This window comes from Pleurodeles waltl, chromosome 5 (assembly GCF_031143425.1).
Source record: "Pleurodeles waltl isolate 20211129_DDA chromosome 5, aPleWal1.hap1.20221129, whole genome shotgun sequence".
NCBI lineage: Eukaryota > Metazoa > Chordata > Amphibia > Caudata > Salamandridae > Pleurodeles > Pleurodeles waltl.
Genome location: NC_090444.1, coordinates 626159507 through 626184786, shown reverse-complemented (window position 1 = coordinate 626184786; position 25280 = coordinate 626159507). Strand labels below are relative to the sequence as shown.

Below are 25280 nucleotides of genomic sequence, written 5' to 3'. Positions count from 1 at the left end.
AGTCCTTTGCGTGAGAGCAGGCCACTGGCCTTTGATTTGTAAGACAGAGCCCCTCCACCCTTCCTGCCCAGGGAACCCATCTGTATGCAGATGACTGTAGATGCAGCTGAGTGTCCTGTGCTTGTTGGTGTCTGGGTGGAATGCACAAGGTGAGTTGTCAACCAGCATAAACCAGACATGGATTGGAGATGGGCGGTAAGGCACAGATGGCAGTGAGGGCAGAGAAATACCTACTTTCTAAAAGAGCATTTCTAAAAAAAAAGTAATGTAAAATCCAACTTCAACATTAAGTAGGATTTCCCACTACCATTCCAACTATACCAAATGTGAAAAGGCTTCTCCTTTTAGATTAGAAATTACCACTTAAAAGCATAGAAGGGAATTTCTAATGCTAGCTTATGAGAGGAGCAGGCTTCACAGTAGTGGAAAACGACTTTGGGAGTTTTTCACTTTCAGGACATGTAAAACTTATAAGTACTTGTCCTGCCTTTTACTTACATAGCAACCTGACCTATGGGTTACATAGTGCCTACCTTAGGGGTGATGTATGTATAAGAAAATTAGAATATAAGGCTTGGCAAGTACCTCTAAATGCTAGTGGCAGTGAAACTGCACATACAAGCCTGGCAATAGCAGACCTGAGACATGGTTAATGGGCTGCTTAAGTGAGTGGTACAATCAGTGCTGCAGGCCCACTAGTAGCATTTAATTTACAGGCCCTGGGGAGATCTAGTGCACTCTACTAGGGACTTCTAGGGATTTAAATATGCCAATTGGGTATGAGCCAATGTTACCATGTTTTAGGAAGAGAGCACATGCCCTTTAGCGCTGGTTAGCAGTGGCAAAGTGCTCAGAGTTCTAAAGCCAACAAAAATGAGGTCAGAAAAAGAGAAGGAGGAATGCAAAAAGTTTGGGTGACCCTTCATAGAAAGCCATTTTCTAACACTCACCGACCCTCCCATCTTCCTAGGTCTGTGACTGGCCACTCTGTAAAGACCCCAAGTCTAGGATTCTGCACACTGGTCACACCAATTTGATTTTGGGGCTCTGCGTCTAGCGGAGCAGACTTTCTCGAAAGCAACTGACTTCAGCTTGCTACATTGGCATCCATATAAGCTCCACATATCATTTCCAGAATGGAACAGTGTCTCTGTGGAACACCACTGGTTTCTAGATCTCGTCTCATGCCAGAAGAATTTTAAAAAGGTGAGGAATCTGTGGTTGGATAGATAGATTCTCTACTGCAAAGAATGTTCCTGAAGGTAAGTAACTTGTTTGGTCACTAAAGCTAATACCAGGGTCCCTCTGCACAAATCCTTTTGCTTTTGATGATTTCAGCAAAACTCAATACACCTTTAAAACCATCAGCCACATTCGGGTTTTCCTGAGCTTGGGTGTGCCCATGGTTACAGCTCCACTCCACGGTCCAGGGAAAAATACAGTTACAGACTGGACTGAAAAAATATTTAGCTCCATTGCTCAGTTGACTTTGATGCAATGTTAGTGGCTTACGAGTCAGTAGAACCTCACCTTACTACCCCTCTGACAACCTTCATGGAAGCAGAAGGAAACAGAGTCTTCAAGGTCCTGTGAAGGCAACTAGAGGCACAGATAGGTTTCCCTGCACACTAATGTGGTTCAAAAGGATGGTCTAGGAAAAATCATTTACCTGGGCAAAAGCAGGACAGCTTCTTAACAAGGGATGACATCGACCTGTTGACAGCTCGTAAAGGAACTTAGGTATTTGGCTGTCCACTGAAGGGGAATGAAGCAACCTTTCCACTCAGGAAGCAGGACGCTTCTACATCTCCATGGAGTCCAGCAGTACCCAGGAAGGATCTGGTCCCAGCTTCAGTTTCTAATCTTGTAAGAGGACGGCAGTCAAACTCTGGCCCTAGCAATTAGCAGTTCCTCACCTATACTGGTATCCGAATCCTTCCTTGTATCAAAATAGTGATCAAACTGGCCAGTATCTATTACCAGTGACAAATATTCTGCTCTCTAGCATCGTTAAGATTTTAGATGGCTCCTCCAGTCACACAGTGTATGTCCACTGCAATATCAACACATTCTAGGGCTTTGGAAAACAGAAGCTCTTCCTGAGTTTGTTCCAACCAGTTTGGTTGCCAATATGTTTAAGGGCCAAAACACTGTGCCAATCCTTAAAGAAGCAGCTTAAGGCAGGAAAATGAGACAGAGCTCAGAATTCTCTGGCAGGGAACTGTAGACGATAGAGGAAGCAGTTGGGCAACCCCATCTATGGGACACAATTCCTCTGCAGGAAGACACTGGGGTAGAAAAGGAACACAGATAGAAGTGCCCATGCCAGGAGAAACATGGACCCCCCTTCCACACAGTGTGCTTGATTATGTTGCCAAAGGCATACAGGGCAGCCAGTATGGATTCCCCATGAAATTTGACAGATGTGCACAGGCTGCATACTTATCTAGCGCTACGCACAAAGTGTATACACTTTTCACTCTTCACTCGCACAGATGAAAGTGAAAGAGCCTGATTAAGTGAGATGAACAGAAGCCACTTTCCTAAAGAAAGGCCATTTTGGGTGCCACTTCGACCTTGGAACGTAACTCAGAAGTATTAGTCCGTTTACAAGAGAGGCCCTACAGCGAGCTTGTAAGATTGTTGGGCTCACTGGGGAAACAAATGAAAAAATGTAGTGACTGCACAACTGACGTTGGCTAGGGGTACATGCTCTGTAGGGCCATGCAGGAGACTTTCCATCGCTTCCTAATCCTAATAACAGGGACATACCAAAGTGAGCTTGTATGACTGTTTGGTTCTCTGGGAGGGAAAATCAAAAACCCTGTGACTGCGCGGCAGGACAATAGACACAGAACACCGGGAAAACCACTCTAGCTCCATGCTAGGGACTTTATGTCTTAGCAACATTTGACAGATTTATTTCCAGGCACCCATCAAAAATGTAAACCTAAAGTTTTAAAAGTACAGGACTAAAAGAAAATTCACAAAATAACCAAGAGTAGTAAAGGCTTCAAAAGATGCTGGGCATTGTTCCTAATCTTGTCTTTTGAATGTCTGCCATTTGTAAGAAAAGGTGGCATGGTAATTACCCAAAACAACTGCTGGAGGAGCATTTTCATCCTTCACAGGAATAAATGCCCTTCGAGGTTGAATCTTTGGACCCTGCAACACTGTGTTGTAGAATCATTTACACAATTTCTACACAAAACCAATTAAGTTACACACCATGTCCGATGTGGCCACAGAAGGAAAACTCCAGTCAAAAATAAAATTAAGGGATTTCTTACGAACTGAGGCTCAAAATCATTGAAACAGTTCACAAGACCAGATTATAAAGATACATAATCACCAAAGATTGTCCAAGGCGACAAAATAAGTTCAGGCAAACTAACGTTAACAAAACTAAGCAATCAAGAAGAATACATATCATCAAAAGAAATATCTGTGATACAGAAATTATGCGTTGCGCAGGGTTAGAAATCATCAACAATTCAATTTTAGCTGGGCACAATTTTAGCTGGGAAACCCTGCATTTAGCCAAATAAAGGAAATACGTGTGTGGGGCAGAACACGTGGGCAAAAGACAAAAAGTACAAAAGGACAAAAATATTTTTGGAAAAAGATAATCTCGGACTGCATGTTACAAGCTAAGGTGGGCAAAAGATAGGTAAAAGGGAAAGCGTCAGCATGTCAGAAGCTCGATCAAGAAAAGGTTCCAAAGTCTCAAACTGGCACAGGCAAAGAGGAAAATACGTCTCCAAGGGGCACAAGGTACAGTGTTTGTTCATCAGCAAAGCAACTGGAGATCTCTGACAGCATCTGAGTTGGAAATCTGGAAAGCATCTGACCAAAGTCCAACTGGTCATCAATATATCGAAGTTCATACGGAATTCTGATTCGCCAAAGGTAGCAGTCCAATTTACATTGAAAGATCATCCAGTAGAAACCGATCACAAGACTTCAAACTGACACATTCACAAATCTTCCCAGGTCTGTTATGGGAACATCTTCCATCTGTTTGACTCCACGCAAGTTAGAAGCAATGGTATACAAAGGCAGTCCATATTCCACAATGTACCATACTCAAGGACACTGTTACCTAAATAATAGGGGCTTATTACCAAAAGCTAGTCTTCTCATGTATATGAAGTCTGAAAGAATGCTCATGATGAAGAACAAATCCTCATTTCCAGCACAGTTACGAAATGCAAGCTTAACAGGCCTCACTTAGGCTAACACAAGAGAATTACAGCAATACATTTAAGTAATCTGTTTTAATAAAACACATTTAATATGCAAATTTATGAATTTAGCATTAATAATACTTCATTAATATGCTTGTTATATTCACTTTAAATGGGAAAGGGACTTTGTTAATGCATTTCAATAAAAATAATGGGGAACTACATTTCTTTAATGTTTGCATGCATATTTAATTCATTAATCATTAAAATTTCAATATTGTTTCAATACATTCTATTATTCTTGTCTAAATTACATCATGATATCAGTTTAATTCTTCTAACATTTTATTTAATTCAAATACCACCTATGTCTAAGTCAACATTGTAAACAAATGCGCATTAATAAAAACTGAAAAACGTGTCAGTGCAATATCTACATTCAAAGCATTAGTGCTTTGATTAACTGGAGGCATAAATTGTTGCATACTTGCTGTCTTTTGTCACATGAGGGACGCTACTAAATCTTAACTACATCACGACTTTCAGTTTAAGGGATGTTGAACCCTCGGTGGCGTGCTTCACCTTTAGGCCTGTTCCTCACTTTGGTTATGATGCTTTTATCTAGACTTGGCGCCTCCTTGGATAGTAGGACTTCTGTAGATCTTTCTGTACTTTGAGTGCTCCTCATGGTTGGGTTTGTGGAAGACTGATGCTATTCCAGCACATTATTGTGGTACACAGCCTTTATTGGCCTCCATAAAATGAGAAGCCTAGAGAGATCTATCTAGTATTTAAAATTGTCTCATTGTAGACTAGATACCTTATTGATGTCTCAATGGTAGCAAGGTTAAAAAACAAGCAGTGTCAAAACCAATGTATCTGGCTTTAGAAACCCTGTGTTTCATGGTCCGTATTTTGCAGACTTACGAAATAGGCATTAAACGTTTAAAAGCAACAAGTAAAACGTATGTTTGTGGGAAAAGCAAAAAATTAAGCATCACAAACATTAAATGAAAGATGAGATTGCCCATCAGCTTTGGCTGTATTGGGTGGAGGCAAAATGTGAATGACACTCGAGCAGATCAATAGATGATAGTGAAAAAGGCAAGATATTGAAACCTAATAAGGTCTTAATTTTAAAAAAATAGCATAATTTCTATCATTCCATTCTGTGATAATACTGTTATTGGAAGAGATCAAAAAAATTATATTTACTTAATAGTGAAAAAAGATCAGCCATTGAAACAATTAACCTGCATGTGCTGAAATTGTTACTGTTATGGTGATATTGTCTGACACATAAGAGCAAGTCATGGCCTAGGTAATGGACACCAAACTTTTTCTGAAAAACACAATTTAAATATATTCAAAGCAATAGGAAGAAAACGTATGTAGCCTCCATATCCAGTTAACAGGTAACGACCTCAAGTGGTGGTGGTGTATTTAGTTATCATCCAATAATTGATTCAGAGACATGTACCTCATAGATTCCAGCAGCAAGGGAGAATGGAGGTCCCCTAGCAAAGCGAAATTTGATGTATTTTTGTTCTGCATCATTCTGTTAGAAAACATCCTATCTTCCATTTCTCATTAATTTCTCGATGCAAAGGTTACAAGTACAAAGTGGCATCCGGTGCAGTCCACCCTTGTTCATTAGTATGCTTTGAACGTCTTCAGCGTGTATTTGAAAGGCTTTTTTGCAGTTTTTTTTTTTATAGCTTGAATCTGGCCCAATGGCTTTGGACCGCTTTGTAATAGAACCAGACTAAGTAACTCATAGATTTTGTTTCGTTTTGGGGCACACAGAGATTGACTGATGTACCCAGCATCACAGGATGCTCAGCCGAGGCTGGAGCTTCGAACCCGGTTCTCCATGTTCTAAAGTGTACAGCTGTGAAACTCAAAGTACGGCCCGCGGGCCACCTACGACCCTCCGAACCTTCTCAATGGGGTTCCAAATTAACAGCAGCACTGGGTTGCTGTTTACTTCTGAGAGCACTAGCATTTAGAAATATGCTAAACATGGGGAAACTTTTATTTACAAACTAACTAAAGGAAAAGAAGCAAATAAAGTATACTTTACCATTTAAACACCCACAAAGCCCCACTCCTATCCTGCCAACATCAGTGCGGCCCTCGGGCTCACCACAGACCATATTTTGTGGCCCCTAGGAAAATGTTTGTGAGTATCTATGGTGTACAGCATTAGTCACATCTCCTCCCTTCATGCCATGCGTCATCATTTCAGTTCACTGTGTATCTGGTGTTGGTGCAGTATGTGCCATTTATGATATTAGTAGTGGCCTCTAAATAACTATGGATATTCCAGTTTGTATCAGTTTGTGTTTATATATGTTATTTATTCGTGGAAAACTTAGGCGGCAGTAGCACGTGCAAAGCACTGTTAAGTCTGTAACTTCGGGTATCCACTTTTTCATGTACCTAAGCTTCAGGTGCCCACAACGCCCTGATTCGCACTATATAAAACAGACTTAAGAAGAGCAGGAAACAAGCATTTGCGACCCCCTCTCAATCGGCCTACATAAGAAAGAGGGATAAAGCATCAGGAAGCCCTTTCAATTAAAAATAAAAAAAATAAAAAACGGTACGGAAGTTGATATGCAAGCCTATGTAAATGACTTCATTTTCTTTGATTCATCAACCAAATATGGGCCTCTTGGCTTATGGCACAGTAGGGTGTCTCAGATGGCATTCTGGTGACGGAACAGTAGATGGTTTTTGGCCTGCGCTTGTGGTAACACGATGACGGGCAGAGAAGCAGCAGTGAGGGAGCGTGACTGTCGCAGAGGTGAAAAGGACTGCCAAGCGTTCTCAAATAAAGGTGAACTCCTTTGCCTATAAACGCCTGCAGTTTTGGATGACTTGACATGTAACACTGGGGTGCCAGACCCAGTACTGAAGTGCCCTGTTTTTCATGGGGATTTGCATACGTGCAAGTGCAGAATGTCATCACTCACAGTGAAGTCAGCCGGTGGTGAAGTGTGCTGACCCATTGCCCAATGTTAAATGTTGTAGTGGATGGAAGAAAAATGTTAATGCTACAGCATCTGACCACTGGATGAAGATGGCTGGCTGAAAGCTCCATTTAGTTAGGCTCCACTTTAAGTAACTCCTACCAGAAGGTCAGATAACACACTAAACTTGCAGGATCACTCAATGAGATGAGTACTCACTCCTGTAACATCCAGTGATGTACAAGATCACCTTAGCATCCTTCCAGGGATAAAAATAGCAGAAGCGCAATACTAAGCGCTATACAAAACTTGCTCTAATTATCTATCATCTGCATGGGTCAAAGTGCATTTAAAAAGTATGGGAACGCTAATGCTACATGCAGTGGGGGTGGGACCAGTGAGCATTTGGCGGGGCTCAATGATCTGGCTAAAAAAATCAAATATTCTGTACTTTTTTTTTTTTGTTGGTCTTTCACCTTTGGGTACCTAAGTATAAAATAATGTGCAGCTTAAATGAGAAATAATAGTTAATAGTTCGGAAATGCACAATAGCACGTTATAAGGACTCTGTTAATTAATGCACTGCGAAAGTCTGTGTCTATAACCAGCAAGCCACAGAATTTAATCCTGGTAGATACTGTGGAAAACAGTGACTTGTGTATTTTGAGTGCTAAGAGGTCCCAGCTAGTGTCAGAAAGCACTGTGAATATGTAAGTCATTATTTTAAACTTTCATTACACACAGTATAAGACAGACTGCTACAAAATGCGTGAAAATGTTTAAGATAAAATGGTGTTTCCAAAATATAGATTTTGGTTTTACTCAGATGTTACCTAATGCAGTTTTTAGGTTTTGCCTGCACACGCGCTTCACGCATACTTGCAAAATCTTTTGTTAGTTTAAAAAAAAAAAAAACTTAAAAGGGGCTTGCAACCAGCCCCTACTTACCTGAATTTACCATTCGTTTACTCCAACATCGCTCTGATTTACCTGGTTTGGATTGGCCAGCTTGACGTCTTCACATCACTTCCTGTCTTTGTGCCGATCTTTCCATCGAGTTATCTGTGGACCAAGTACTCCTTCTGGTCCCTTCCCATGGGACACTGGTCAGCATCCTACTGTTTGCTGTTGCCCTCAGTTTGTGAACCATGTGATTTTTCTGTGCAATGAAGCAGAGAAGAGCCGTGAGAGCAAGGAGAGGACAGTGCTGCCTCCGACTTCCACCCTCTGTGAGTACTGAGTCCTGCCAGGCCTGCTCTTCTGCACAGACAGCGTGTGTCTTGCTGCTCGGTCAGCCTGATACCGTTCTAAGCTCTTCATGCATAATTCCAACTTGCTTATTGGTTGAGGCTGTGCAGTCCGTACGCCGTTCTTTTAGCTGTAGTCAATTCTGTATTGCCAGACATTTTGGAATGGGTAAAAGTTGATAAGAGGTTTACGTGCGGTGCTTTAGTGATGATTACCACAATGTCAGCCTCTGTCCGTTCGGGGAGAACAGCTAGATCACCTGCTGTTCAAGAGGGAAGGGTGGAAGGTACTGCGGAGTGGGCCTCGGATGGTGGGAGTGCCCGACGCTTGGAACCTACAAAGAGTATTGTATTGCTGACTGATGTCAGGGTAGGCTGTTTCGTTGCCCACGCTCTTGGTTCTCAGTTCAGACATGGCAACCTTTTTATATTGCATTTTAGAAACATTCTAAAGGGAGAAAACGTATCTTCAGTAGGTTTAGTAGCCAAAAGGTAAGGAATGGCCACCTCTCAGCTCCTTTTTTACAAGTCCGGTGACATTGTGCTGGCGCCTGTCTAGTGGCACACTAGGCCTCTACCCAACTTTCATAACGAACAAAAACAATATTAAAGTTTGTTTTCAGTAATATTGAAAGTTCTCTTAAGCGATGGGTTGGACTTCTCTCGAAGCGCATACCATACTGTGTTGTGCTTTGTGAACCAGATGTCTCATTGAGGTCACCCTACACTTTGTTGGTGGAATTCTTTAATTAGCCATGATCCCTCTTGGGGAAACATCTGGGCTCAGTTGTTGCGGGCTCATTCAGGTAGGGTGACTACTGTTGCGATGTTGCAAAGAACCAGAGGAATTGCAGGTAATTAAATACTTTTTTCTGCTTTGGACAACAGCTTGGTGCCGTCTCTCTTTGAGGCTGCTTTGCTGCAGCTGTCCCATAGATAATTCTTAAGCATTATTATCAAAACATTCTGAGTTCTGTATGACATACACAGTGACAGAAACAACACAGAAGACATACTGCAAGAACGCTACACATCACACTTCTTTAATAATGAACACTAAACGCCATAGGCATAATAATATGCACAATAACAACCGTGCTGGCAGGAAAGTAAGAGTAAAATGGATAGACAACAATGCACTTAGGAACAAATTACCCCCAAAATATTTTTTATTTAACTGTTACTTAAAAGCACACACTTCACAGCTCAGCTGGTAACTCCCTGGAACTACCACTCAAAAAGAATGTATCAGTTTCATCAGGAAGCCTCAAGTAATTCCATCAATTCAAACCAGTCCTGGCTCACAAGCACCCTTAACATTATATTTGCAGATTGACCAGTTACGCACTTGTACGATTTCTTTCAGGCTAGCATTTCATTCAAGCTAGCAGGCACCCTGGCAAGAAGGCTTGTTTAGCTGTCTGCCCCTCCCTTGGTTTCACAGCATGATCCTTACACTTCAGCTCAAGCATTTAAGCTGTCGAAATTAACCACCCCAGGATGGTTGTCTTTTCACAAAAAGTAGGAGAAAGTTTTTTCATAAATTAAAAAAAATGTATGGCATGTCATGCCCCTCCGATCCCACCAACTTCGACCTGATCATCTGATGTGGAATACCTTGTTAAAAGCAGAATTCAGAACCTCTACTGTGCAGTCTGCCTAGCAAATAGTGCTGTGCTGCAGTCAGTCTGTGCTTTTCCTTTAAGGTGATAAAAATCCTATTCTCAGACTTGAGCTTTCCCATAAAATAGGTTTTTAGTAAAGCATGCACAGCAGCTATTAGTAGCTGATAGAATTAAGGAACAACGCACCTTAGTCAAATATGTGGCACTTAAATTAGCCCTCCATTTCTTAGTTTGCTGATGCGGAAAGCTAAATAACATTTAAGAGGAAGTTTGGCTGTAGAACAAACTTTTTCTACTGACAAGCACAGTATAAATAAAAGATTAGGGGCCTGATGCACTTAACAGTCCAAATCGCAGTTTGAAGCAACAGGAACATGTTTGCCACACTCTAATGACGATTTAGAAGTCTGTACATTATTAGACTCCTAAAATTGGTTTGTGACTCAATAATGAATCGCTGTTTGGGTGGGCGAGTTGGAGGAGCACATTCTAAATTGTGATTTGGTTTGAGCTGCATCATTGTCTTTGCAACCAAAATCCGGTCTCAAAACAATGAAAAAAATGGCACTCCTCAGTTGGCGTCGGTAAGCCATTCGCAAAAAGGAAGAGTACTCATTTGGATCTCTTTCCCTTTATGAATGTAAAAAAAAAAAAAACTCTTATTTGGGAAAAGTAGTGGTCCTGGTACCATTGCCAGCTCTAAAATCGTTTTGTCACTTGATATCCTGGCCAATTGGGAAGGAAATAATTAAGAACATGACAGGCTGGTTCGTAAAATTCTTTACTGGTCGCAAATTGTGATCAGTTAGAGACCAGTTTTTTGCAACCAATTTTGAGTACATCTGGCCCTTAGGACGGTGCATTTATTAGGTTAACTGATATTTGGGAGTGACCCTTAATCAGCCTTCACGTGGTTAACGCTACATTCTCTATACTTGATTTAAATTACTGACTCTCATAGGGAATTAGCCGTTTCATTAAATGGTGTTGTGTTTAAAAAGACGTGCAGTGCTTCAGACCTGAAAGGTGCTTTCAGCTATTTGTGTGGTTTCGTTCCATACCTGATAATCCAGGAATGTACATGTAGAATCACAATATTACGTCAAAATTCAAAATTCAGTGCAGAGGAATGAGGAAGTAATGGAATATATATATATATATATTTTTTTAACCGATTAATTACTGTGAGATCACAATGCGTCATTTATGTTGCTGCTTCATGGCTAACTACATAAAATGTAAGTTATTAAAAAGGGAAATTAAAAACAAGCAAAGTAAGTACAACATGCTCAAAAAGAGGCTGATTCACAAAGCTATTTGCACATCTGAGTGAAACTTGCTGTGCTCTTAGCAGTCCAAAATAGTCCAGTTTAAGCCAAGGGTGACCCGTTCCACGCCAGACTTTTAGAATATCTCCACCAGATAAATTGGCATTCAGTTAATCTATATTGCTCCCACTCATCGTTTAGTTTGCTTGAAAATGTGACATAAATCCAGCCCTCCTGGACTTAAACTGAATTCTAATTTGTATTAAAAAGCCTCAGGTATGGTGAGAGGTGGCAAGGTCTTTCCAAGGGAGATCGACCCCCAAAAGTTGGTGAAATCACAGAAGCATAATAGCCTAAAAGTCTTTTGTCAATGAGCTCATGTGTCGCTTTCAGTGTATATTAGAGAATACTCATATACAATATTGTTTTGTTGATACATTTGAAATTTGTTTTATACTTTGTAATTTGGGTACGTATTGAGGATTTCAAATCGTTCATCTTTTGATAAACAAAATGTATGTGATTATATGTTATCTTTTTTATATTTTTCACGTCATTTTAAGAATCGAAATGTGTGTGCAAGTTATTGTAAATGCTTCGATGGGAAGGCATTATATACACTGACCAAGATATCACTGACCCTTAAGCATTATATGTTCCACTTTTTCTTCATATTACGTGGAAGGATGTTGTCACGACATTTGGAAATCTAAGGTTAAAATAGCTATAAACATAATACTAATAATATAAATAATAAAACAGGGTGCAAGTAGCTAATTAACTAACCTTAGTGAATTTATCAAAGTCAAAAAAGATGAAAACATTTGAGTCACTTTCAAATGAATGAGCTGTGAGAGGATAATGTATGCTAGAATTTGCAGTGAGATATTTATCTACATGGGGCACTACAGCTACTGTCTATAGCACTGAATCGTGGCATTATATCTAGAGGAGCTTTAACTAAATATTAGAAATCGATGTGGGTACTTTTTATTCTTTTTAGCTCAAAATAATATATGTAGAACTTTCTGGAAAATAAAGAGTTAATTAAACGAAACACACATGCCCAATACGGGACACTTAAGTGTATTTATTGAGCAATTAGTTTACTGAAAAATAGGAAGGGGGAATAATGTGAATAATAGTTTGAAGTAGTTCATTCCAAGCTAGGTAGATACTAGTAAGGAAAGTTACATATGTTTGACTTGTCTGCATCTAAAAAGACAGGGAGATTGTCATTTTGAATTTACACACAAATATGTGATGCTTTGGTTATAAAATGATTTTTTTTAAATGAAAGAAAGCTTCAAGAAAAATGTACTTTGTGTACTTGGCTCCTTTTTGGAAAAGATGCAGTAATAACGTGCTGTTCCTAATGAGTTGAACCTTTAAAAAGCCTGCGTAGGGCAAGAGAGCCAGGGCCTTGGTGGACATCTTGAGAGTGGACGTCACCCACATACCAGTCTTGGGTACTTTAAACAAATGTATGGATTGCACACAAGTGCATTGCTGGCTTCCCCAACACAAGCTTAATGCAAGTTACCAATAAAAAGTATTTTTAACAATTTATTGTTTCCGTTTGACAATCTGGCTAGTCTAATCAGTAAAAAATTATCTCACAAAGGCACTGAAGACTTGACTGTATTTCAAATCTTACAGTTTGAAAACCTGGTCTGTTGTCTTGGAATACTATTATGTGTGAAAGAGTTACTGCTTACAGCACATTCCCGATCAGAGCTATTATCACATTTGTAGTGACCAGTTAGAGGATTCCATGCATGGCCGATGGTGCCGGTATTCTGAGATTAATTTTGAGACTCCTCTTATGATAGTCTTTAAGAATTCTTCTCTTTTGAGGTTTCTTCTCCCCTTCAGAGCAAATTGAGTTTAGTTACATTTTACATGAACCTGAAAAAATCTGACCAAAGCAGATTATGGGCTGTATTACAGAAAGTGTCCTGGCGGTGTAATTGGAAAGTGCGCCCACTTTGTGCTCCCCCAGCGCACTTTGGTTCTACAGAAGGGTCCCCAGATGCTTGTGCAGACCCTTCTGTAACACTGATAGCGGTGGCACACATGTAGCACCTGTAGGAGGGTGATCTGGTTTATAGTGGGTACCAAAGGTACTTACACCTTATACCAGGTCCAGTTATCCCTTATTAGTGAAATGTAGTCAGTGTCTAGCAGCTAGGGTGTCTAGAGGTGGCTGTAGCTGAGCAGCCAAGGCTGAACTAGGAGACATGCAAAGCTCTTGCAGTACCACTGTAGTCACACAGTACTCACACACATGAAAGAAAATACTCAGTGTTACAAAAATAAAGGTACTTTATTTTGGTGACACAAATGCCAAAAATACCTTAGAGACTATACTCCCTTCGGAGGTAAGTAATATACACAGTATATGCAGTAGAATCCAAAAGCAGGTAAGTACACAGTTAGAAAACAGTGCACAAAGTGAAAAACACAATAGGTTGCAATGGGCCTAGGGGGAACGCAAACCATATAGTGGAATGTGAAAGTCGGTTTCCCACCTAGGCAAGTGTAGTGTGTAGAGGGGAGAAAACACCAAAGATAAGTAATCGACCCCACCTCAGAGCCCAGGAAAACAGGAGTAAATCACAATAAGTTTCCTGAAACACACAAGACGTTGTGATAGAAGATTATGCAAGAACCAGAAGTGACTGCAAGACACCAACAATGGATTCCTGGACCTGAAGACCTGTGGAAGAAGGGGACCAAGTCCAAGAAGCACTGAAGAGTCCAGGGAGACCAGGAGCCCCTGCTAACCCGGATGAAGGTGCAAAAGAAGAACCACCGGTGAGAAGACAGTCAGTTATGCACCCAAGAAGACAGATGCGGGTTCCTGGTTGGTGCAGAAGATGTCCCACGCTAGATGGATGATTCTAGTCTGGTTTGTGTCGCTGGATTCCGCGAACAAGCCTTGGCACACACAACGCTTGCAGTTAGTGGAAAATGGCACTGCCCGGGACCAGGAGGGACCTGGGGGCCTACACCTAGGAGGGGGAGGCAGAGGGGACTCTCAGCAACTCAGAGAGCCCTCAGAAGACCAGGCAGCACGCACAGGAGTCCCACAGCACAGGGACAAAGAAGGTGCAAATGAAGGCCCACGTAGCACAACTCGAAGGGATCCCACACCACTGGAGAACCACTCAGGAAGCTGTGCGTCGCAGGATGGAGTGCTGGGGGCCTAACCTGTGCTGTGCGCAAAGTACTTCTTGGAAGGTCGCACACAAGCCTTGGAAGCTGCAAGTCACACGGTGCATGGGGGTACTGTCTTGCGTGGGGAGGCAAGCTCTTACCTCCACCAAAGTTGGACAGCTGGACTTTGGGACTGTCGGGGTCACTTTAGTCCACCACCCGTGTTGCTGGATCCACGCTTGTCGACTGGAGAGGGGACCCACCCCAACGGTCGTCACTGCAGAGAGGTGCCTGCTGAAGCAGGGAAGTGACTCCATCACTCCATGGGAGATTCCTTCGGTTCTTCTGGTGCAGGCTGAAGACAGGCAGTCTTTGGAGGATGCACGACCTGGAAACTGTTGCAGTTGCTGGCAGGAGCTAAAGTTACAATGGTGCAGAAGTCGTCTTTGCTTTTTTTTGTTTTTTTGTAGTTTGTAGAGTTCCTGGAGGGTTCAGCTGTGGTTCTGTCGGTAGAAGATGAAGTAAAGGATGCAGAGGACTCCTGCTGGAGTCTTACAATCTGAATTTGGAGAAACACCCAGAGGAGAGACTGTAAATAGCCCTGAAAGGGGAATTGGTCACCTAACCAGGTAATCACATATCGGGGGGGGGGGCACTGACGTCACCTGCTGGCACTGGCCACTCAGATGCTCCCGGACTGCCCCACCACCTCGTAATCTAAGATAAAAAAAACCAGGGATACTCTGGAGGAGCTCTGGGCACCACCTCTGGGGTGGTGATGGACAAGGGCGTGGTCACTCCCCTTTCCTTTGTCCAGTTTCGCACCAGAGAAGGGACTGAGGGGTCCCTGAACTAGTGTAGATTGGATTATGCAAGGAGGGCACCATCTGTGCCCTTCAAAGCATTTCCAGAGGCTCTGGGAGGCTACCCTCCCATGCCTGTAACACCTATTTCCAAAGGGAAAGGGTGTAACACCCCTCTCCCAAAGGAAATCCTTTGTTCTGCCTACCTGGGCTTGAGCTGCTCACGCAACAGGAGGGCAGAAACCTGTCTGTGAGGTGGCAGCAGCTGGGGCTGCCTGGAAAACCTCAGAAGGCTGGTATGGTAGTACTGTGGGTCCACTGTGGAGCTCCCCCGAGTGCATGAGATTGTACAACCAATACTGGAATCAGCATTGGGCTACAATTCCCAGTTGTTAGACACCTTACATGGCTATATTCAGGGTTAACATTGTGAAGCTGGACATAGGTATTGCCCTATGTCCAGTGCACGTGTAAAATGGCATCCCCTCACTCACGAAGTCTGGGAAAATGGTCCTGGACGGCGTGGGGGCACGTCTGCTAGTGCAGGGGTGCCCTCACACACAGGTACTTTGAATCCAGCCTTCAGGGTTGAAAGGCCTGCATATAGGAGCCTTATTAGTGACGTGGTGCAGTGTAAATGGCTGTGAAATGGCACATACACCATTTCACACATGCTGCAATGGCAGTCCTGTAGAAGTCTTTGCATGGGCTCCCTATGGCTGGCAAAAGTAATGCTGCAGCCCATAGGGATCCCCTGGAACCCCAATGCCCTGGGTACCTAGGTACCATATACTAGGGACTTATAAAGGGTGACCAGTATGCCAATTTGGAGTGAAATACTGGGTTACCAGTATGTAGTGATCAAGTTGGAAACGGAGAGAGCAAAATTACTGGGGTCCTGGTTAGCAGGACTCCATTGACACAGTCAAGCATACTTTCAAAAACAGTGAAACCTACTGACATGCAGGCCAAAAACCATAAGCACCGGGGTCCTGACTATCAGAATCCCAGTGACACAGTAAAAACACACGGACATCAGGCAGAAATTGGGGGTAACGTGCCAAAAAGAGGGTACTTTCCTACAGCACCAGCACTATCTCAAGAGGGCATTCCCTCACGCTACCACGCAAATGAAGGAATCTCATGGTCTCTGCTCCGGCACTGTATTATGGACGAGGGTGCAAAAAAGCTGTTGTGTACTGTGAGTGCGCCCCCTGATGTCAGCCCTTTGGAGAGTGGAAAGGGGGCCCCATGAACCCCCCAGACATCCCCTTGCAGGCGGGTGTAGTTACCCACTGCACCCGCCTGCAAAGGGATATCTAATCCCTCCTCAAAGTGGAGGCAGGTTGCCATCTGCACAGTGAAACACAAAGCAACTTTGAAGCAGCCACTCCATATTTCACTTGAATGCGTTGCCTCCAGTGCAGCATGTTTGTCGCTGCTCTGAGGGCTGTGCATTCACTGTAAGAGGTCACACTTTTCCTGTTTGTGCCATGGCTCACCTTTAAATAGGTGTGCTGTGCACAAACAGGAAAAGCGCACCGTATGTGTAATAAGGGTTCATATTTGAGAACTTTCAATTGCCTCCCAGTGAAGCAAAGAACCATTTCTGATGGATACAACTACCTGTGGATTCCTCACCTAATGAATTCTCCCCAATGTGTAGCATTCAACGGAAACTTCTTTTCAGCTCTGCACGTCGGCGAGTACGTCACAATTGCCCTACTCCACGCGGCTCCATCTGACGTCATCGTGGCAATAAGAGGTCTCTGCAGGCGTGCTGACGCCAGTTCCCTTTTTTCCGTTCCTTCGATAACGGTTATTTCTCCAGCTCGTGTTGATTGCTGTTGAAAGGGATATTTGTATTTTCGGAAATGTCTGCTCTGAAGAAGTCAGAGTTCAAGCCTTGCAGAGAATGCGGAGGTCGTATGTCAGTTACTGACCCGCATAATGACTGCCTCTGGTGTCTGAGCTCGGACCACAAAGTTCAGGAGTGTGGTTTGTGTCAAAAAATGAATCCCAAGGCTCTTAAGGAGCGTGAAGCCAAGTTGTTTTTAGCGAAAGCTAAAAAGGAGAAGAGGAGTCACCATAGATCTTCGTCAGGGAAGTCGGCGAAGAGTCATAGGAAGCAGCGCCATCACGATTCCCGGCATCGTTCCAGAGGAAGCCGTTTGAGGTCTCCATCTGCTCGGCGCCATAAGTCATGGGAGGTCAGCACGACGGTGACTCCTCAGCCTTCGACTCTGCAGACTTCTCCGGCGCTGTCGGTCTTTGAGATGGTGGAACCTCGGAGTCCTAGCTTTTCTCTGGCGCATCTGGATATCCAGGATCAGGCTCCGACTCAACAGGAGTATCCGGTCTTCCCTGCTCCGGGATCAGATCCAGCGGCATTCCTTAATGCCATGTTTACCATGTTTCAGAGCATGGCGCCGGGAGGTGGTGCGCCGGCTGGCCCCACTGGTCCCTTGGCATTTAATTTAGGCTCTCCGGCTCCTTAGAGAGCAGCCGTCGATGTCAGTGGAAAGGCCTTCGACGCCGGTGTCTATCCAGATGGAGTCGTCCCGAAGCCGTATGGCGTTGGTTGGTAGAGATCGGATGTCCACGGCACTGATGGATCCATCTCCAGCGTCGGATGGGTCTGGAGATCGAGTGGTGACACGTACTCGACACCGTTCTTCGACGTCTGTCAACTCTTTGTCGACGCCGGGGCTGGAGGTAAAGTTGCGTTCTCGAAGAAAGGCCCTGAGATTGTTGGAGGAAGGAGAGTATCGGAGACAGCTCCTTGAAGAAGGGGAGATTGTGGAGCCCCTGGGTGTCTTTCAGGGGTTAGACACTGCCAGTGGGCTGGATACTTCCCCAGAATGGGATTTAGCCTCACCAGGGGAGTTTACAGAGGAGGCAGTCTCGTTTCATTCTGTGATAAGAAAGGCTGCTGATTTCTTAGATCTCCCGCTTTCTGTTGCCCAGGTCAAGACGAATATCCTGACGGAGGTGCTACATCCTTCCACTGCTGTTGCGGATCCATTGCTACTTTTAATGAAGCTCTCATGGATCCCATTGTCGAGGTATTGGGAAAGCCTGTTTCTTCATCAGCGGTCGGTGGCCAGAAGATATAGATCAGCTCCAGGGGACCCTGGATTCCTTTCGAAACACCGTCTCCGGAGAGTCTGGTGGTACAGGCGTCTTGTTCATCGCGGTCTGCTGCTGGCTCCTTCCCTGGTGTGCCATCCGACAGGGAGTCCAAAAGGATGGAACAGTCTGCAAAGAAGGTTTTCTTGTCCTGCAGTATGGCGCTTAAGTCAGCAAATGCCACGTGTATCCTGGGTAGATACATTCATGCTGTTATAGATGCGGCTAAAACTGCGTTGCCTGATATGCCCCAGGACTTGCAAGGACTCCTTATGGATGCCCAGGCTGCAGCGACACAAGTCATACAATCAGGACTGGACACCATGGACTCAGTTGCTAGAGCCATGGGAACATCCATCGTTACCAGACGTCATGCTTGGTTACGTACGTCTGGGTTCTCTTCTGATGTCAAAGCTACTCTGTCAGACTTGCCCTTTGATGGCGATAAGTTATTTGGCACTAAGGCTGACTCTGCGTTGGAGCGCTTCAAAGAGTGTAGAGCAACGGCGAAGTCCTTGGGCCTGCAAGCTGCTTTGACCCCTTTTAGGTCGTTTAGACGTTTTAGGATGTTTGGCGAGGGGCGTCCTTTCGTGGAAGATTACAGCAGACAGGCCAGCAGCCCTCAAGTCTCCCTTACAGATCTTTTAGGGGCGGGGTAGAGTCTGCACTAGAGGGGCCACCCAACAGCAGCACCATGCTTCTTCCTCTTCCTTTGGGGGGTGTAGCAGGGGAAGCAACCCTAGTCCTCTAACCATTGTGTCCCATGTATCCCCTGTAGGGTGAAGGTTGTGTCTTTTTCTTCCCATGTGGGAGTCGATCACATCAGACTCCTGGGTCATCAGTGTGGTGAGGAAAGGCTATGCCCTTCCCTTTCGGGAGATTCCTCCTCCCTTCCCCCGTCTTTCCTTTTGTTCGGAAGACCATCTCCTATTATTAGAACAGGAGGTTCCATCGCTATTGTCTAAAGGTGCAGTGGAGTTGGTTCCCGAGCAGGAGAGGGGTCTGGGATGTTATTCAAGGTATATTCTGATCCCGAAAAAGGATGGGCGTTTGAGACCTATCCTGGACCTGAGGATTTTGAATTTGTTCCTCAAACAGGAGAAATTCAAAATGTTGACTCTAGCACAGGTGCTTATGTTGTTGAGCAAGGGGGATTGGATGGTGTCTGTTGACTTGCAGGATGCTTTTTTTCCATATTCCCATTCTCGAATCACACGGGAAGTATCTCCTGTTTGTGGTGGGGTCGCAACATTACCAGTTTGTGGTCCTTCCTTTTGGTCTTACTTCCGCGCCTCGAGTCTTCACGAAGGTGATGGCGGTGGTTGCAGCGAATCTCAGGAGGAAGGGAGTAGCAGTATTCCCTTACCTGGACGATTGGTTGATCAAAGCCAAGTCTCTGGAGCTCATGCTGCATCACCTGCAGATGACAACCCAGTTGTTGTTCAGTCTGGGCTTTTCGACAGACGTGCCCAAGTCTCACCTGCAGCCCTCTCAATGCCTCCTGTTCATAGGGGCAGTACTGGACACAACATTGAATCAAGCCTTTCCTCCGCCACAGCGGATTCAGGACATTCAGGCGTTGATTCCACTGTTTCGAGAGGGAGCTGTTGTTCCAGTCCTCAGGGTCCTTCGTCTGCTCGGTCTGTTTGCTTCATGCATTCTGTTGGTCACTCATGCACGCTGGCACATGAGGGCTCTTCAGTGGTGCCTCCGCAGGCAGTGGTTTCAGCACAAATGGGATCTCGCTGAGTCGATAAAGATCTCCAGAGACACTGCAGCGGATCTACGATGGTGGTCAGTGGACGGTAACCTTTCTCAAGGAAGGCCTTTTTCACTACCACCTTCAGTGGCCACGGTGATAACGGATGCTTCCACCCTGGGTTGGGGAGCTCATCTGGGTGACCTGGAGATCAAAGGTCATTGGTCTCCAGTGGAGATGTTTCATATCAATCTGCTGGAATTGCGGGCGATAAGTTTGGCTCTCAAGGCCTTCCTCCCTTCCCTCCGAGGTCAGTCGGTTCAAGTCCTGACGGACAACACGACTGTGATGTGGTACATCAACAAGCAGGGAGGAGTAGGGCTGTACCTTCTCTGCAGAGAGGCTCTGCGGCTCTGGTCCTGGGCACTGGACCATTGGATTTGCTTAATGGCAAACAATCTGGCCAGGGTTCAAAACGTGCGTGCGGACAGTCTCTGCCGGCTCCTCTCGGCCGATCACGAGTGGCGTCTTCATCCAGATCTGGTCCTTTACATCTTTCGGATGTGGGGATTTCCCCAGGTAGACCTATTTGCCACTCGGGAGAACGCGCACTGCCCGTTGTTCTGCAGCCTCCAGTATCCAGTGCAGGAAGCGTTGGGGGACGCGTTTAAGATGTCCTGGAGCGGCCAGTTGCTTTACGCGTTCCCCAATACCCTTGATTCCTCGAGTTCTGAGGAAGATTCGCCGGCCCAAGTCATCTTAATAGCCCCGGATTGGCCAAGAAGGGTGTGGTACATAGACCTTTTCCAGCTCTCACTGTGCCCTCCGCTCCGTCTCCCTTACAAGGCAGTCCTCCTCTCGCAGTCGCAGGGGCAGGTTCTACACCCCCACCTCCAGAGCCTGCACCTTCATGCCTGAAGATTGAACGGGGCAATCTGAGTTTTTGTTCTCTCCCACCAGAGGTGGTAGACGTTATTTTATCGGCCAGGCGACACTCCACCAAATCTTTCTATGCAAGCAGATGGGCTAAATTTGTGGCTTGGTGTGGAGAGAGGCAAATTAATCCCTTAAGTGCCCATTTGTCGGACATATTGTTGTTTGCATTGTCCTTGGCACAGCAAGGCTGCGCTGTTGCCACTGTCAAAGGCTATCTTTCGGCTCTCTCAGCCTTCTTATGCCTACCTGATCAACCCTCTTTGTTCAAATCCCCTTTAGTATTGAGGTTTTTGAAGGGGCTTAGCAATAGGTTTCCTCCCACTCAGTTTCTTATGCCCCAGTGGGATTTAAATCTGGTTCTAACCTTTTTAATGGATTTTCCTTTTGAGCCGCTACATTCTTGCCCTTTAAGATTTTTAGTCTTAAAGACTGTTTTTTCTTACGGCCATCATGTCTGCTAGGCGTGTAAGTGAGCTTCAAGCTCTTTGTGTTCACCCTCCTTTTACAACCTTCCATGCGGACAAGGTGGTGCTGAGGACCAGGGTGGCTTTCCTCCCCAAGGTAATGACTCCTTTTCATTTGGGGCAGTCTATCACACTCTCGTCATTCTATCCTCCTCCACATCCATCTAAGGAGGAGGAGAGACTACATCGACTGGACCCAAGGAGGGCCTTGAGTTTTTAAATAGACAGGACGAGAGTTCCGCTTGGCGACCAACTCTTTGTCGGATATGTGGGGAAGAGGAAGGGGAAGGCCTCCACAAACAAACACTGTCCAGGTGGGTCGTTCTTTGTATTAAAATGTGTTATTGATTAGCAAAGAAAGTTCCTCCTATTGGTATAAGAGCCCATACCACCAGGGCTAAGTCGGCCACGTCGGCCCTGGCTAGAGGTATTCCAGTGGCAGACATTTGTAAGGCTGCGACTTGGTCGTCCCTCCACACCTTTGTAAAGCATTATTGCTTGGACTCGAAGGTGAGGTGGGATGGCCATTTTGCGCAGTCTGTGCTGCAGGATTTCTTGGTATGATCAGTCAGACTCCCACCTCCGAGGTGGTACTGCTTTGGGACTCTATTCATTAGGTGAGGAATCCACAGGTAGTTGTATCCATCAGAAGAGCAAGTTACTTACCTTCAGTAACGCTTTTTCTGGTGGATACACTAGCTACCTGTGGATTCCTCACAGTCCCACCCGCCTCCCCGTAGTCTGTCTGGTCAAACCGAGATTTCCTTGGGTGTATATATGTATATTTGTATATTGCTGAATTGTGAGAGGATGTATTTGTATATATATTTAGGACTATGTATTCTTGCGGATATATATTGATATTGTTTGCTATTTCTATTTGATTACATTTTGTATAAAAGTTTTCCTGGATACAATCATGAGTATGGAATGTCGGTATTCACCTGTTCGCCTCAAAGGCACATCAAAAATGGTGTAAACTGACATCAGCACGCCGGCGGGGACCTCTTATTGCCACAATGACGTCAGACGGAGCCGCGTGGAGTCGGGCAATTGTGACGTCCTCGCCGACGTGCAGAGCTGGAAAGAAATTTCCGTTGAATGCTACGCATTGGGGAGAATTCTTTAGGTGAGGAATCCACAGGTAGCTAGTGTATCCACCAGGAAAGGGTAAGTAATTTGCTCATCCAACTTTCTGTGCCCAATTTGCAAAGCGTTTGTGCCCAAATGTATACAGGGAGGGCAGTAATTTTGTGAGTTTGAAACCGTCTGTTCTATTATTTTATTAATTATTGTTTGTCAGCTGTTTTTTTAAATGCAAACTAGAAACTGTGCTGTTAAAATACAATTTACATAAACGTCCACAAAGTAGGACATTAAAATTGCACTACTCAATACCTTTATTTCCGATAAACATAGACCCAATCACTATTTGTCAAATAAACCTACTGGGAATTAATATTACTAGTACACAATCATCAATCACATTATGAAACATTCCATACCACCCATATACCTTGAAGGACCAGGCCCCAAACCGTATCAGAATCTAAATAGCTCAACTTTTAACTAGCAGAGGGAGGTATTTAGCAATATAGAAAACAGATTTTCTCTCAAGGCTTTAAAGAAAATTTGGCAGTGGGCTCTGTCTCCCACAGAAAATAGCAATTATGTTGCTGCTTTACACGTTGTTTTTTTTTTTTTTTTATATAAATCTTTTTATTGGATTTTGCAATAAACAATAGCAAAAAACAGTTAGTCACCAACACTTTAGTGGTATCAATCCCTGACAAGACCTCAATTTCTCAGTTGATTTTCGCAAGATATCTCCCAACTTCCTACTCCCCGTTCTACAGCCTGTTTTACACATTCTGAAATTATTTGATCTGTAATATTTTTTTCTTCCAGGGTACGTTTTTGTTATTCGTTCCGAAGGGTGGAAGGTCACTTTTCGCACTATTTTATACACTTGGAAATGTAGCAGCACTATCTAGGTAAGTAGGCTTTATATCTACTAGCAAAAGTAGTCTGTATACATGTCCATTTTAAACTGTCATCCTAGAATCAGAAGCTTGTTGCACGAATAGAGTAAAGTAGGAATTCAAAACATTACAATTTTAGTAGTGTCCATCTTAATTGGACACTTCTGCCTCAACTTAAAACAACATTGACATTGTGAACTCACCCTGCTGTTACCCCGTATTTAAAAAGCTACCACCATTCACAATATTTCTTAAAACACATTTTTTTGAATTGTAATGTCAAGTTTTGGGCATGAAGAAATGGTGATGTGATAGAGGCATCTAGTTGCAGATTCCTTACCTTAGAATATCCCAAGGCTTCTTTCTGGATCTAGAGATTTTGCTAGAGCAGTCCTCCTGCTGTCAGGTGGCTTCAATGGACTCCACATCAGTTGTCCGTGTCATCTGCGCTGGATATGACATCTGAGGACCTATAAATGCGCCACCCTGGAGTGCTGTCAGTTCTTTTCTTCCCACGCCAGCCAGCACAGATCCGAAAGAGCTACCCCTCAGTAATTTTTTGACTGGTCTTTTTTTTTTTTTACTTTTGTCAAAACTTTTTAAAGTATTTCTACTCCTGGTGCATCGAGGGATGTTTGGAGTGCAACCACGACCCAAAGTCGTGCTCCATGTGCCAGGCCATGAAGCTGAAAGCTTTGAAGGAGCGCTCCCTAAAGCTCATGGCACCCCGGCACTCGGTTTTGCGTAGGCCCTGACCTTGGTAGAGGGGAAAGTCTCGGGAACAGTCGCGGAGCCTCCTCTTCGTCGGCCTACTCCAAGTCCTGAGGACGATCAGATAAGTTGAGGCATAAGAAGAAGTCAAAGAAAGCAAACTGTTCGTTGACTTCACCACATCTATCGGCCGATGAGGATATCATCACTCTAAGCCTTCCTCTGATGAGCCTGCGTCTGGGCCGACTCCGCACTTCCTCGAGTTTCCAGGAGCTGGAGCGACCCCTGCCCAACTCATGGAGATTTATGAGGCCATGTGGCGGATTTTTGGGTAGTCCGAGTCTGCTGGCGTGCCTTTGGGCCCCATGGAGTCTGCTCCTAGGGGCAGCCATGGATTCCTTGCTGGATCTGGACCGGCGCCGGTCATACCACCTCGACCTTCCCGGCCCTGACGTTGATGCTCCCTGTGCCATCCTGGCTCCTGGGTGGCACCGCCCAACCCTCATTGCCAACACGGAGGTGGATGGGCAGAATCTGGCACCAACAGAGGCCTTGCCCTCTATGTCAGATCCTGAGCCTTATTCCTTTGGGCTACGTTACGGCGAGGATTGTGAGGGGTCGCTGGACCCTTTAGAATACCAGTTCCAAGACCCCATGGACTGGTGTACGGACCAGGGTGAAGTCAGTGGACTGGATACCTCACCAGATACTGGCATGCTCTTTTCCCCTACTGTGGCTATGGAGGAGGAAGCTTCATAGTCTATGGTGGTGCGGCGAGCAGCTGATGTCCTGGACCTTGATCTGCCTTCGGTAGCAGTCCGGACTAGGCCCCTGACCGAGGTGCTTCAGCCTGCTGCTTCATCCTCTGAACCCCTGCTTCCCTTTAATGAAGCCCTTACAGATGTCCTACTGGGTACCTGGTACAAACCAAGCAAAGAGGCTCCTGTGAACAGGGCAATTGCCCGCTACCATCGCCCGGCACCGGGTGATCCAGGTTTCCTGATGCAACACTCCCCTTGAGAGCTTGGTTATCCGAGCCTCCACCTCCAAGAGCACATTGTCTTCCCGCACCCCTGAATAGGGAATCCAAGAGGC

The 25280-nt window shown here is 44.7% G+C and overlaps 1 protein-coding gene across 1 annotated transcript in view; it reads left to right on the top strand.

The window, feature by feature from the left end:
* Positions 1-25280, top strand: part of SFT2D1 (SFT2 domain containing 1) — a 246834-nt gene that overhangs the window by 113378 nt on the left and 108176 nt on the right. The window contains exon 3 of the mRNA XM_069234485.1: positions 23401-23486. Within this exon, the coding sequence (XP_069090586.1) occupies positions 23401-23486 (86 nt within the window). The remainder of the gene's footprint in view (positions 1-23400; positions 23487-25280) is intronic.